Source organism: Stegostoma tigrinum, chromosome 25 (genome assembly GCF_030684315.1).
Source record: "Stegostoma tigrinum isolate sSteTig4 chromosome 25, sSteTig4.hap1, whole genome shotgun sequence".
Lineage (NCBI taxonomy): Eukaryota > Metazoa > Chordata > Chondrichthyes > Orectolobiformes > Stegostomatidae > Stegostoma > Stegostoma tigrinum.
Window position 1 is genome coordinate 53,336,164 of NC_081378.1, and position 15,525 is coordinate 53,351,688.

The window sequence follows — 15,525 nt, forward strand, 5'->3', positions numbered from 1 at the left end:
ATGTCAGTAAACGTGCAGCTAGGATTTAATGCATTAAATAGCATGAATGATTTGGACTTCAGAACCAGAAATCCATTTTTAAAATTACAGATGAGGCCAAACTGCTGGATGCTCAATATCTGCCACAAGTTACAGGAAGATATTAATAAACTTGCAGAATGTGTATTTAATTGGCAAATGAAGAATAATGTAGATATGTGAGGTATTACATTTTGGTAGGAAGTTCACCAATTTGGAAGTACAAGTCGAGGTGGAATAGAGAATCAAAGGGACCTTGGACAAAAAAAAATTACCAATTATTAAAAGTTGTGCCACAATTTAACAAGGCTTTCAGGAAGCAAACAAAGCACAAGGTCATATTTCTAGAGTAATGCAATTGAAAAGTAAACCAGTTATCTTAAATCAGATTTAGATCTTGATTAAATCCATGTCATTTATGGATCCTAGCAACTAAATGACATGACCAGATAGCTTTGGTTTATTGATTACTGGCAGCAAGGTGGCTCAGTGGATAACACTGCAGCCTCACAGCGCCAGGGAACTGGGTTCATTTCCACCCTCGGGTGACTGTCTGTGTGGAGTTTACACATTCTCCTCGTGTCTGCGTGGGTTTCCTCCAGGTGCTCCGGTTTCCTCTCACAGTCCAAAGATGTGCATGCTAGGTGGATTGGCAATGCTAGGTGAATTGGCAACACAAAATTGCCCCATGTGTAGATTAGGTGGGTTATAGCTGGGTGGGATGCTTTGAGGTTTGGTGGCCAAAGGACCTGTTTCTATACTGTAAGGATTCTATGATTCTAAATTACAACAGGGCACCAGAACTAAAAGCAGCATTTGAAGGATATAGAGGCCCTAGAGAGAGAACATGGAAGACATCCATTTATGATACCAGAAATGTGTGGGTAGGCATGTTAAGAAAGTATGGACAGGCTTGTTTTCCTTTTCAATAAAGGTAGCTCAAGGGTGATCTGAGAGATTTTTTGAAATGATGAAATATTTTGTGGATATAGAGAGAATATTTCTCTTTGTGAGAAGACCATAAAGTAGACACCACCAATAAATCCAACAGGGAATTCAGAAGGAAATTTATTCCCCAAAGAGTGATGAGAACGTGGAATATGCTATTTAACGAAGGGGTTGAAACCAGTGGTGTTGATGCATTCAAGAGGAAATTAGACAAGCATGTGACAGAGATGGCATTAAATGGTTGTGACAGATTTAGATGAAGAAAGATGGTAGGGAGGAAGCTGAGTGGAGTAAGGTTGATTAGTTGAGCTGAGTGATCTGTTTCTGTGCCACATATCCCAATTATTTGTTCATCTTTATTTGATCCCAAAACTCTTCCATGCTTTAAAAAAGCACTCAATTTTAGCAGGTTTTGCCTTCTAATTGGTTTATTGTCTCATAACTTGTTATATGTGTACAGTGTGCTATCTAATGTTAATGTCAGAAGGCTGACCGTATCTGATGTGCTCAGTGTGACATAGTCAGCAGTTCACTCCATTCTCTCTAGCTATGGGATACTTGGAAACTCATCCATGTGCAAGAGTTATAGATGGGGGAAGGGCAATTATAATGCGATTAGGCAAGACTTAGGAAGCATAGAATGGGGTAGCAAAATGCAGGGGATGGGGACAATCGATATGTGGAGCTGGTTAAAGGAACAGATATTGTGCGTCCTTGATAGGTGTGTCCCTGTCAGGCAGGGTGGAAGTGATAAGGTAAGGGAACCGTGGTTTACTGAAGAAATTGTATCTCTTGTTAAGCGGAAGAGGGAGGCTTACGTGACGATGAGACGAGGTGGTTCAGATGAGGCGATGGAGAGTTACAGATTAGCTAGAAAGGATTTAAAGAGAGACTTCAGAAGAGCAAGGAGGGGACATGAGCTGACATTAGCAGGTAGAATAAAGGAGAACCCTAAAGCTTTCTATAGGTATGTGAGGAATAACAGGATGACTAGGGTAGGAATAGGGCCAGTCAAAGACAGAAGTGAGGAGTTGTGTGTTGACCCTGTGGAGATCGGAGAGGTGCTAAATGAATATTTCTCATCTGTTTTCACGCAGAAAAAGGATAATATTGTAGAGAAGACGACTGAGATACGGGCTACTAGAATTGAAAGGATTGAGGTTAATAAGGAGGAGGTGTTATCAATTCTAGAAGGTGTGAAGTTAGATAAATCCCCTGGGCTGGATGGGATTTTTCAGAGGATTCTCTGGGAAGCTAGGGAGGAGGTGGCAGAGCCTTTGGTCTTGATCTTTCAGTCCTCATTGTCTACAGGTTTAACCAAATTACTGGAGAATTGCAAATGTTGTGCCCTTGTTCAAGAAGAGCGGTAGAGATGACCCAGGTAATTATAGACCAGTGAGCCTTACCTCTGTTGTAGGAAAAGTTTTGGAAAGGATTATAAGAGATAGGATTTATAATCATCTAGCAAACAACAATTTGATTGGAGATAGTCAACATGGATTCGTCAAGGGCAGGTTGTGTCTCACAAACCTCATTGAGTTTTTTGAGAAGGTGACCAAGCATATGGATGAGGGTAGGGCAATTGACATGGTGTACATGGACTTCAGTAAAGCCTTTGATAAGGTTCCACATGGTAGGCTATTGGAGAAAATACTGAGGCATGGAATTGCGGGAGATTTAGCAGTTTGGATTAGAAGCTGGCTTTCTGTAAGAAGGCAACAAGTGGTGGTTGATGGAAAATATTCAGCCTGGAATCCAGTTACTAATGGTGTGCCTCAAGGATCTGTTTTGGGACCACTGCTGTTTGTCATTTTTATAAGTGACTTGGACGCAGGCATAGGTGGATGGGTATGTAAGTTTGCAGGTGACACTAAAGTCGGTGGAGTGGTGGACAGAATGTTGCAGGTTGCAGGGAGACTTGGATAAACTGCAGAATTGGGCTGAAAGGTGACAAATGGAGTTCAATGCGGATAAATGTGAGGTGATTCACTTTGGGAAGAATAATAGGAAGGCAGAATACCGAGTCAATGGAAAGATTCTTGGTAGTGTGGATGTGCAGAGGGATCTTGGTGTCCATTACATAGATCCCTGAAAGTTGCCACCCAGGTTGATAGTGCTTTTAAGAAGGCTTACGGTGTGTTAGGTTTTATTGGTAGAGGGATTGAGTTCCGGAGCCATGATGTCATGCTGCAACTGTACAAAACGTTAGTGTGGCCTCAATTGGAATATTGTGTGCACTTCTGGTCCCCCCATTACAGGAAGGAAGTAGAAGCATTGGAAAAGGTGCACAGGGGATTTACCAGGATATTGCCTGGTCTGGAGCGCACGGCCTATGAAGAAAGGCTGAGGGACTTGGGTCTGTTCTCCTTGGAGAGAAGAAGGCTAAGAGGGTATTTAATAGAGACATACAAGATGATCAGAGGATTAGATAGGGTGGACAGTGAGAGTCTTTTTCCGAGGATGATGACGTCAGCTTGTATGAGGGGGCATAGCTACAGATTGAGGGGTGAGAGATTTAAGACAGATGTGAGAGGCAGGTTCTTTACTCAGAGAGTGGTAAGGGCGTGGAACGCCCTGCCTGCCAATGTAGTTAACTCAGCCACATTAGGGGCATTTAAATAGTCCTTGAATAAGTATATGGATGATGATGGGATAGTGTAGGGGGATGGGCTTAGATTAGTTCACAGGTCGGCACAACATCGAGGGCTGAAGGCCTGCTCTGCGCTGTATTGTTCCATGTTCTATGATCTGATATGGCGCAGAAGGCAAATGAAGTAAGTGTACGTTACAGAAAATTTGCCTATGACGCTAATCTAGTTTCAGAAAATTGTACCTCTTTAGTTCAATGCTACACCACTGCTAAGTCATTGGTATTTTTTACCACAGCTTATATTTCTAGTCTTAGATGAACAAAGTGAGATGTCCCATTGGGACATTTTTTAATTATTTAATTTCAGCCCTTTTATGTGTGTGTAAACTGAACCTTTGATGTTGGGACGGATTACCGTACTCAATACAGCATGTGAAGAATTGACATACAGAACTGAAATGCACAAAATCATGAAAGCATCCTGGGTTACTGATACTAAATTTGTTCCCCTCTTTCAGAGCAATTGTCAATTGACGTTTGATCAGCATTTCGCTACAAAAGGATGAAAAGTGGAATGCAGTTAAAATATTTATTTCAGACAATGTTTGCATAATTAGAAAAAGCAACTTCAAAGAATGATCTTTAACCTTTAAAAGGCTTTGAATGCTAAATTGACAGTTCCTTGTTTTAATTTGTATTTCCCTGCTCCTTTACACGTACTGTTACAGTTGATTATAGAGTCAGAGTGATACAGAATGGAAACAGGCCCTTTGGCTCAACTTGTCCATACTGACCAGGTTTCCTGATCTGAACTAGTCCCATTTGCCTATCCAAATGTCTTTTAATATCTTTTAGGGGCGGCACAGTGGCTCAGTGGTTAGCACTGCTCACAGTGCCAGGGAACTGGGTTCAATTCCAGCCTCGGGCGACTGTCTGTGTGGAGTTTGCACATTCTCCCCGTGTCTGCGTGGGTTTCCTCCGGGTGCTCCAGTTTCCTCCCACAGTCCAAAGATGTGCAGGTTAGGTGGATCAGCCATGCTAAATTGCCCGTAGTGTTCAGGCGTGTGTGGGTTATGGGGATGGGTCTGGGTGGGATCCTCCAAGGGGCGGTGTGGACTTGTTGGGCCGAAGGGCCTGTTTCCACACTAGGGAATTTAATCTAATCTAATTGTATCTGCCTCTACCGCTTCCTCTGGCAGATCTTTCCATATACACACCATTATATACGTGAAAAAGTTACCCCTCAGGTCCGTTTTAAATGTTTTCCCTCTCATCTTACATGTCTTACTTCTAGTTTTGGACTCCCTTACCTTGGAGAAAAGATCTTGGCTAGTCATCTTAAATATTCCCCTCATGATTTTATAAACCTCTATAAGGTCACCTCTCAGCCTCCTATGCTCCAGGGAAGAAAGTCCTGGCCTTTCCAGGCTCTCCTTATAACTCAAATCTTCCAGTCCCAGTAACATCCTTGTAGATCTTTTTTGCACTCTTTCCAATTTAATAATATCCTTCATCTTGCAGGGTGACCAGAACTATACGCAATACTCCAAATGTGCCTTACCAATGTCTTGTATAGCCATAACATGATCTCCCAACTCCTATTCTCAGTGCTTTGACTGATGAATGCAAACATGCTAAATGCCTTCTTCATCACCCTGTATACCTTTCACGTCAGATTCAAGGAACTATATGCTTGCGCCCCAAGGCCTCTCCATTCGACAGCACTCCCCTTTTGCCGTTCCTCAGCCCACTGGCTCAGTTGATCAAGATCCCGTTGTATTCTTAGATAACCTTCTGTTCATGTCCGTTACCATCACGTTTGGTGTCATCTGCAAACTTACTAACCACCTACATTCTCATCCAAATTGTTTGTATAAGTGACAGTAGTGAACACAGCACTGATTCATGTGGCTCATCGCTGGTCACAGGCCTCTAGTCTGAACAACGACTTCCTACCACCACCCTCTGTCTCCTACCACAAGCCTTTGTGTGTCCAATTGGCTGGCTGATCCTGGATTCCATGTGATCCAACCTTACTAACCAGTATACCATGCAGATCTGGGACAGACTTCGGTACATTCATTTTCTTCCAATTTTGGTTCAGACCCTAAGCTTTTAAAAGCAAAATTATTTTTATTTTCCTCTTTTTTCTTTTTTTCTCCCCAAAAAAGAAAATTCCTTTTTTTTTAATGAACAATGGGAAGAACTGAAGGACCAGGATTCACACTTTAAGGATTTTATTGCAAATTAACTGATAACAATCACAAAATCAGGACTGAGTAAAAGACATGTGTACATTATGAATATATCTTGCAAATCCCTTTTATAATGTGCTGTAATTCTGATCAATACGTGGTCACTCCTTGCCATGCCATTTTGAAACTTCCAGTCCTTGGACAAGTCCGTAGCTCCTCGAAGGTGGCCACACAGGTAGATAGGGTGATAAAGAAGGCATATGGCATGCTTGCCTTTATTGGTAGGGAAATTGAATACAAGAGTCAGGATACCATGTTGCAGCTTTATAAGAATTTGGTATTGCATTCAGTGATCATTGCCACATTACAGGAAGGAAGTGGAGGCTTTGGAGAGAATGCAGAAAAGGTTTACCAGGAGGCTGCCTGGATTAGAGGGTATGAGCCATGAGGGGAGGCTAGAAAAAGTCAGTTTGTTTTCTGTGCAGCAGTGGAGGCTGACTGGAGACTTGATATAAATCTATATGATTATGGGATGCATAGATAGGATTGATGGTCAAGATGTTTTTCCCCAGAGTTGAAAAGTCTAATACTAGGGGGAATGCATTTAGGTGAAAGGTGGAAAGTTCAGAGGAGATCTGAGAGGCAAGTTTTCTTTTTACAGAGAGCGGTAGGAGTCTGCAATGTGCTGCCCGGGTGGTAGCGGAGGCAGATACGATAGGGGCGTTTAAGAGGAAGCACATAAATATGCAAGGAATGGAAGGATATGGACCAAGGGCAGGCAGAGGGGTTAGTTTAATTTGGCTCAATGACATGGGCCGAGGGGCCCATTCCTGTGCTGTACTACTATGTTCTACTTTCTACATTCTTAAATAATACACTCCCCCACTGAGTTTTCTGAACGACCAGAAACATACAGATTTGTGACTCCCATTCTGTTAGCCTATGAACAGAGTTCAAACTCTCAAGTTAGCATAAAACAGTCCATTTGGTTCCCTACTGCAGGAGCTTTTTTGTCTGTCTCACAAAAGATAAAAGTTCTTTTTCTGTAGAAATACTGTGAAGAAGTGTTTAAAAAGCCACCTGACCTGGTTTTTGTTCAAGATTCTGTCCCCATGGCACTGGATTACATGGGCATGCTTCCAAATGGGGATACTTATCCAGAATCCTCTGCTTTGCGTTTAGCTAAAGATACATTTCAAAACGTAACCATCATGTAATGTTCAGCAGCGACATTGATATGTGCAAAGCTATTTTATTTGTACTAACTCATAAAAGGGAAGTGTTTTATTGATTGCAGGAGATCAGTCAAAAGCTGGTTAATGCATCATAGCATCTCTGTCAGTAAAGGACTTAGAGTTACTTATTATTTAATGTCTGTTTCTGACCATTTTTATTTTGGTTACTTTTAAGTATCTTACACTGAACATTGCTATTTTTATCATTTGCAGAAGTAAGCACTTTAAAAGATTTGTTTCTTCTTGCTAGTAATGGTATGTATATTTTTATTTCAAGTTTTATTAATTTTTAGTTATTTACATATTCAGTTGTGGTTTCAGTTTGAAAAGGCATCTCTCACTTACATACATGTGCACAGAGTGCATCATTTAACCTGTCAAGCTTTGTGACTAATTATTGTGCCATCCCTCATGCAAAATCCTATTACGTAAGATCCTGCACAGCCACTAGGAACCAGAGATTTTCATTTTGGGTTTAATTCACACTGCCAACTGGTAATGAAACAGTGATTGCCATTTGAAATGTCCATAAGACTGACCAGGACTGGCAGGTGGCATGAATGCCAGATACTGCACATGTTGGAAATGTGAAATAATAATAGGAAGTGCTGGAGAAGTTGTGTGGGTTTTTCAGTATCTGCAGAAAGAGAAACAAACTCAATGTTTCAAGTCCACTATGACTCCTCTTCAGAACCTTAGGGTTCCAATGAAAAGTTGTACCATATTCTTTCCAAAATCACTGCTAGATCTGCTGAATTTCTCAAACACTTTCAATTTTTATTTCTAGCTGATGTCATGTTTGATGATATTGTCTGTGCTGTGTTGGCACTCGTACTGTATACCATCTCATGACTATGAAATTGAATCTTATTAAAGTTCTGAAGGTTTTTAACGTGCCTCTTTTCTGTGTCAATTCAGTTCCTACAAGTCCAAAATTCATAATATAAATTTATATTTTTTGCCACAAGGCTATAAGATATCAAAAAGAAAGGAATATCACACTGGCCTGGTTAACTGAGTGTAGAATAATTTAGGTTGAGCTTTGTGCATTATTTCTCTTTTATCTGATGTTCAGTACTGTCCTGACACTGGGGCAATGTTCCATTGAGTTATTCTACCTATTGTGTAGATCTCCATGATCTGTGTGAGCTAATGGCTTGGGAAACTGGAAGTCAATGTTGGGAACAGCGTGGCTTGCTGATTGGCATGCACTGAATGTATGTACGCATGCCATCACTTCTGAGAGGGAATGTTCGTTGGGGGTATCACTTCCATTTTGTTGAAGGCACTAGCATTATTTCCTGCACAAATCTGGATCTACAGGCAGTCACTTTCTGACTTGGTATCTGCTATGCACCAATCAATTCTTTTGGTCCTTGTGCCACATTCACCAACAGCAGTATTCTCTTGATATGGTTAACACAGACAAGGTGCCCATCTAGGAAGTACTTGGGATACAATAACCTTTTCGACACAGAATCCACAGATTAGTTCTGGTTTCATTTGATTTATTATTGAGATATAGTGAAAAGTATTGTTTTGGGTACCAGACGGACAAATCATACCTAATGTAAATGCATCAGAGTAATATAACAGAATGCAGAATGTAGTGTTACAGTTGCAGAGAACGTGTAGAGAAAGATCAACTCTGATATGAGAGGTCAGTCTGATAATAGCAGGCAAGAAACCATTCTTAAATCTGTTGATATGTGTTTTCAAACTTCTCTCTTCTTTCTGATGGACATTCTGAATTTCCTTAGCCTCCTGAGGAAGGAGAGCAATTGATGTGCTTTCTTGACTGGATAGACTAGGACAGATTGTTGATTATATTTACACCTGGGAGCTTGAAGCTCTTGACCATCTCCACCTCAGCACCTTTGATACAGATAGGGGCATCTTCCCCTTCACTTCCTTTTTCAATGACCAGTTCCTTCACTTTACTGACATTGAGGGAGAGATTGTTGTTTTTACACCATGCCACTAAGCTATCTGTTTCTTTCCTGTCCTCTGTCTGATTGTTGCCTGAGATCCGACCTGTTACAGTGATGTCATAAGCAAATTTGAAAATGGAGTCAGAGCTGAATTTGGCCACACAGTTGTGAGTGTATAAAGAGTATAGAAATGGGCTGGGTACACAGCCTTGCCGGTGTTGAGGATTACTATGGAGATGGTGTTGCGGCTTGTCATTACTGATTGAAGTTTGTGGGTCTGGAAATCTAGGATCCAGTTGCAGAGGCAGGAACAGAGTCCAAAGAATCGAAGCTTGGAGATGAGTTCTATTGGAATTATGGTGTCAAAGGCAGATCTAAAGTCAATAAATTCAAGTCTGACGTAGAATGAGTGTAGGGCCTGTTGTGATGGCAGGCAAATTATAGTCATTCAAGGCAAATAAGAGACTGGAGTAGATGTGTGCCATTACTAGCCTCTCGGAGCACTTCATAATGATGGATGTCAGAGCTACTTGGTGATAGTTGTAAAGGCACATTACCTGATTTTGCTTTGGTACCAGGATGATATTGGTCATCTTGAAACAGTTGATAACCTCACATTGTAGTAAGGAGAGATTAAAGATGTCTGCGTGCACACCTGGAAACTCCATCCAGGCCATTTGTTTTCCAGTGATTCTGTGTCAGCATAGGTGGGAAAATACCAGAAACAGCAGCACCATATGAGCAGTCGAAAGGAAAATTTTATGCATTCAGAGATAGCAAGAACTGCAGATGCTGGAGTCAGAGACAATACGGTGTGGAGCTGGGAGAACACAGCAGGTCAGGCAGCATTAGAGGAGCAGGAAAGTTGACGTTTCAGGTTTGGACTCTTCTTCAGAAATGGGGAGGGGGAAGGGAGCTAGGAAATAAATACAGAGAGAAGGGGTGAGGCTGGGGAAGTTAGGTGGGATGGTGATAGGTGAGGGCAGGTGGGCATTGGTCAGTGGGAGAGAAGATGGACAAGTTTTGTCAGGTCAAAGAGGTGGGAATGACAAGGCCACTTGGACGTGGGATGAGGCCGAGGCTGGGGAGATTTTAAAACTGGTGAGTTCTATGTTCGGGCCATCAGGCTGTAGGTTCCTGAGGCACAATATGAGGCGCTGCTTCTCCACTTTGCATGGGGTGTCATTGTGACATTGGAGGAGGCCCAGGATGGACATGTCACCCAGGGAGTGGGAGAGGGTGTTAAAATGTTGGTGACTGAAAGGTGTTTTTGTTTGTCGTGTACAGAGCGCAGATGCTGTACAAAATAGTCTCTGAGTCTACACTTGGCCTCACTGATGTAGAGGAGGCCACATCAGATGCGGCAGATAAAGTAGACCAAGTTGGCGGATGTACAGCTGAACCCCTGTCTGATACAAAAGGTTTCCTTTAGGCCCTGAATGGAGGTGAGAGGGGAGGTGTAGGGGCAGATGTAGCACCTCCTGCGACCGCATGTAGTGGGGTTTGTGAGGAGTGTGGAGCGGACGAGGGAGTTGCAGAGTGAGCGGTCCCTACGAAAGGCAGGTAGGGGTGGGGAGGGAAATATCTCTTTGCTCGTAGAGTCAAATTGTAGGTGGTGGAGAATGATGCCCTGGATGTGGAGGTAGTGGAATAATATGTGAGGACAAGAGGGATTCTGTCTTTATTTTTGTTGGGGGGAGGGAGTTTGAGGATGGAAGTGTGGTAAATGAAAGGGATGCAGTTGAGGGCATTTTTGATCACCGGAGGAGGGATGTTGTGGTCATTAAAATAGGAGGACATCTGAGATGTCCAGGAGTGGAACACTCCGTCTTGGGAGCAGATGTGGCAGAGGTGGAGCAGTTGGGAGTAGGGGATCACATTCTTGCAGGAGGGTGGGTAAGAGGAGGTGTAGTACAGGTAGTTGTGAGAGTTGGTGAGCTTTAAATAGATGCCAGTTTCGAGGCGGTTACCAGAGATGGAGAAAGAGGTGTCCCTGAAGGGGACGGAGGTATCTGGAGATGGTCTAGGTGACTTTGAAGTTCGGGTGAAAAGTGTTAGTAAAGTTGATGAACTGTTCAAACTCCTCAGGGGATCATGAACCAGCGCCGATACAGTCATCAATATCGCAGAAAAAGAGGTGAGGGATAGTGCCTGTGTAACATAGTCAGTAAGAGAGATTGAGAAAGAGACTTTGGTGGTAACCTCAGTTGGAGTGCAAATTGAACTCATGTTGTTGGTGTCGCTCTGCATCATAGCCATCCAGGCAACGAAACTAAGCAACTTCCTTCCCCACAATACATTATCACCGTTGAGTCGACATTTTTTAGCCGTGACCTTTTATTGAAGTAATCGATATGGATTGATTATATTTGTGATATGTCCAAAAAGATACATTCCTTCTGTGTCAATACAGTGTGGAACTGGAGGACACAGCAGGCCAGGCAGCATCAGTGGAGCAGGAAAGCTGATTTTTCAGGCTAGGATCCTTCTTTAGAAGTGGGGAGGGGGAAGGAAGATGGGAAATAAACAGTGAGGAGGAATGAAGCTGGCGAAGGTAGGTGGGATAGAGTTGGTGGATGCAGATAGGGAGTGGTGGGGATAGGTCAGTGGGATAGGTGGGGTGGATAGGTGGTGTCTCAGCTTTAAAATAGGAACCGGTATAATTTGAGTATTTTACCTTGCATTGATTTATTTTGCTGAAAGAGCTGCTACTAAGATTGTAGCTTTAACGAGAGCAAAAGTTGGAAACTAAGCCTCGTGATCCACACTTGTTCATAAATCTTATTTTTTAATTTTGTTTTGTTTTTATCAACCTGTGCTGGGAACAAGAGGCTGGTTAATCTGTGGAACTCATTGTTGCATAAGGCTGTGGAGGCCAAGTCATTGAGTGTAGTTCAGACAGGAAGAGATTCTTGATTGATAAGGGGATCAAGGGTTATGGGATGAAGGAGGGAGAACGGAATTGAGAAACATATCAGCCATGATTGAATGTCAGAACAGATTTGATGGGCGGAATGGCCTAATTCTGTTCCTATGTTTTATGCAAATGTATGTCCACTAAAACATCCAATGCCTCCTCCTATATTGTTCCTATTTTTTATATGAACGCAAACTGTTATCCTGCCGAGTGATAATAGACATTGTGAATATTTGGGCAACCTCTATTATACAATAGATCAGAAGTAGGCCATTTGGCCCATTGAGCCTGCTCCACCATCCAGTGCAATCAGGGCTGATCTGATAATATTCAACACCATTTTTTTGTCTTTTTCCCTCAATCCTTGATTCCCTATTTGTTCAAAATCTGTCTGCTTCAGATTTGAATGTAATTAGCAGCCAAGCTTTGTTAAGGAGTTTTACATTTTCATTATCCTTTGAAGAGAAAAACATTCTCTTTTTGTAATGGGTGACCCTTTACCTGTAAATTGTACCCTCTGGTTCTAGATCCTTTCACAAAGGGAAGCAACCACTCGGCATTTACCGTGTCAAGCCCCCTAAGAACCTCCTATGTTGCAATAATGTTACCTCTCGTTCTTCTAAACTTCAGTGAGTTCAGACACTACCTAATCAACCTGTCCTCATAACTGTGATCCACATGGCGAACCTGAGCTGGACTGCTCCCAACGTCAGTATCCCTTTCCTTAAATAATTGTTCATAGTACTCTAGGTGTTGTCTAACTAATGCCTTGTACAGTTTTAATGAGACTTCCTTATGTTTATACTCAATTCCCTTTGAAATAAATCCCACATTCCATTTGCTTTCCCTATTTCTTGCTGAATTTGAATGCCAGCTTTTTATGATTTATCTATGAAGTCCCCAAATATTTCTGTGCTGCTGCTTTCTACAGTCCTTCTCCATTTAAATAGCATTCAGATCCTCTGTGCTTTCTGCCAAAGAACATAACCTCACATTTTCCTACATTATGTTCCATCCGCCAAATTTTTGCCCACTCACTTAACTTACCCGTTTCATAGGAGCGGAATCATTCAGCACAGAAACAGACCCTTCGGTCCAACTTGCCCATGCCAAACAAGTTTCCCAAACTAAATTAGTCCCACATTCCTGCATTTGACCCTATATCCCTCTAAACCTTTCCCATTCATGTACCTGTCCAATGTCTTTTAAATGTTGCAACTGTTCCTGGATTTACCACTTAGCCTTGCAATGAGAAATACCACCATTCCATATAAAAACCACCCTCTGCATGAAAAAGTTGCCCCTCCAGTCGCTTTTACATCATTCTCCTCTCACCTTAAAAATAAGTGCGTAGCTTGAACTCTGCCATCTTAGGGAAAAGACCTTTGCTGTTCACCTTATCCATCGACTTCATGATTTTCTAAACCTCTAATGTCATCCCGTAACCTCCGACACACCAGTCAAAAAAGTCTCAGCCAATCCAGCGTCTCCTCATAACGCAAACCCTCTAATCCCCAAAAAGCCCCTTGTAAATCTTTTCTGAACCCCCTCCAAATTAATAATGTCCTTCATATGGCAGGGCAACAAGAACTGTACACAGTAGTCCAAAAGTGGCCTCACCAGTGTCCTTTTCATCTTCACCACTTTCCACTATTTGCAATGTGCAATAGTACATTCTTTTACCCCATTCAAGGCATAAATATATATAAACAGTTGTGGCCCAGAACTGATTTGCTTGGCACTTCACTAATTACACGTTGCCACCCTAAAATGCCACTAAAATGCTTTATCCCAAATCTGTCTTCTATTAATTAACTAACCCTCTGTCTATGCATATATGTTACCCTAATACCATGCCTCATATTAAGTAATACGTGCTATATCTTGTCTAACATTCTTTGCACATTCAAATATATTACGTCTACTTTCCCATTAATCTCTCCTGTTTTTGCCGTATCGAGTCACAGCGTAATAGAGCATGGAAACAGGTCCTTTGGCCTAAACTGGTCCATGATGCCTGTTGTGCCCAGTCATCTAGTTCTAATTGCCTGCATTCAGTCCATATCCCTTTAAATCCTTCCCATCCATGTACCTAACCAAATTTTTTTTAAGTGTTGCTATTATACCTGCCTTGACCACTTTCTCCGACAGCCCATTCCATATACATACCACTCTATGCATGAAGAAATTGCTCTTGACGTCCTTCTTAAATCTTTGCCCTCTCACCTTCAACTTATGTCGTCTAGTTTTCAATTTCCCATCCCTGGGAAAAAGACTCTATGCTTTCATTCTGTGTATGCCCCTCATAATTTTTTACACCTGAATAAGTAATGATAGCCCTCAATTTCCTATGCCCCAAGGAATAAAGTCCTATCCTAGCCAACCTCTGCCTATAACTCAGGCCTACTAGTCCTGGCAACATTGTAAATCTTCTTTGCACGCTTTCCAATTTAACTATGTCTTTCCTTTAAAACTGTACACAAGACTCCATGTGCGGCCTCACCAATGACTTACACACTGTAACATAACGTCCCACTACCTTGACCGGTAAAGGCCAGCATGCTAAATGCCTTCTTTACCACCCTGTCCGCCTGTGACGCCACTTCCAATGAAATATGTACTTGTACTCCTAAGCCCCTCTGTTCCACAGCACTCCTCAGGACCTTACTGTTTATTATGTAAGCCCTACCTCAGTTTGACTTTCTAAAGTGCAACACCTCACACTTATTTGTACTAAACTGCATTTGCCAATCCTCAGCCCACTTCCGCATCTGATTGAGATCCCTCTGTAATTTTTGATAACCGTCCTCACTATCAATGATATCTCCTAGTGTTGTATCGTACACAAACTTACTAAGGCATTTACTGGGCAGCATGGTGGCTCAGTGGTTAGCACTGCTGCCTCACTGTGCCAGGAATCCACGTTCGTTTCCACCCACAGGCGTGGAATTTGCACATCTCCCCATGTCTGCGTGGGTTTCCTCTGGGTGCTCTGGTTACCTCCCATAGTCCAAAGATGTGCAGTGTAGATAGATTGGCCATGTTAAATTGTCCATATTGTCCAAAATGTTTAAGTTAGGTGGGTTAGACATGGGGAAATGCAGGGGTAGGGGAATGAGTTGGGATGGGATGCTGTTCGGAGAGGTTGTGTGGACTTGTTGGGCTGAATGGCTTGCTTCCACACTGTAGGGATTCTATGATAGTCATGCTTTGTTCATTCACATCCAGACCGTTTATGTAAATAACAAATGTTCTAGCACGAACCCCTGTGGCACACCACTAATCACAGACCTCCAGTCTGAGAAATAGCCTTCAACCATCTGCCTCTGCTTCCACCATTGAGCCAATTTTTAATCCAATTAGCTAGCTCTCCCTGGATCCCATGTGACGTAACCTTCATAACTAGCCTGTGTGGGACCTTGTCAAAGACCTTACTAAAGTCCATGTTGACAACATCCACTGTCCTACCCTCATCTATTCTCTTGGTTACTTCTTCGAAAAACTCTAAAAGATTCGTCAGACCTGACTTCCCGCACATAAATCCAATTCCCTGATAGGACCTTGACTATCCAAATGTTGGTTGATCCTGTCCCTCGGTATCCTCTCCAATAACTTGCCTACCACTGATGTGTGGCTCACTGGCCTGTAGCTTCCAGGCTTGTCTTTGCTACTGTCCTTAACCAATGGAACA

General features: G+C 42.3%; 1 protein-coding gene across 2 annotated transcripts in view; it reads left to right on the plus strand.

The window, feature by feature from the left end:
• appl2 (adaptor protein, phosphotyrosine interaction, PH domain and leucine zipper containing 2) overlaps nt 1-15,525 on the plus strand; it is a 113,117-nt gene that overhangs the window by 44,726 nt on the left and 52,866 nt on the right. The window contains exon 6 of one of the 2 annotated variants that reach the window (XM_048554506.2): nt 7,200-7,241. The exons of the other annotated variant lie outside the window; for it this stretch is intronic. Coding sequence (XP_048410463.1) covers nt 7,200-7,241 — 42 coding nt within the window. The remainder of the gene's footprint in view (nt 1-7,199; nt 7,242-15,525) is intronic. 2 annotated transcript variants of the gene reach the window in all.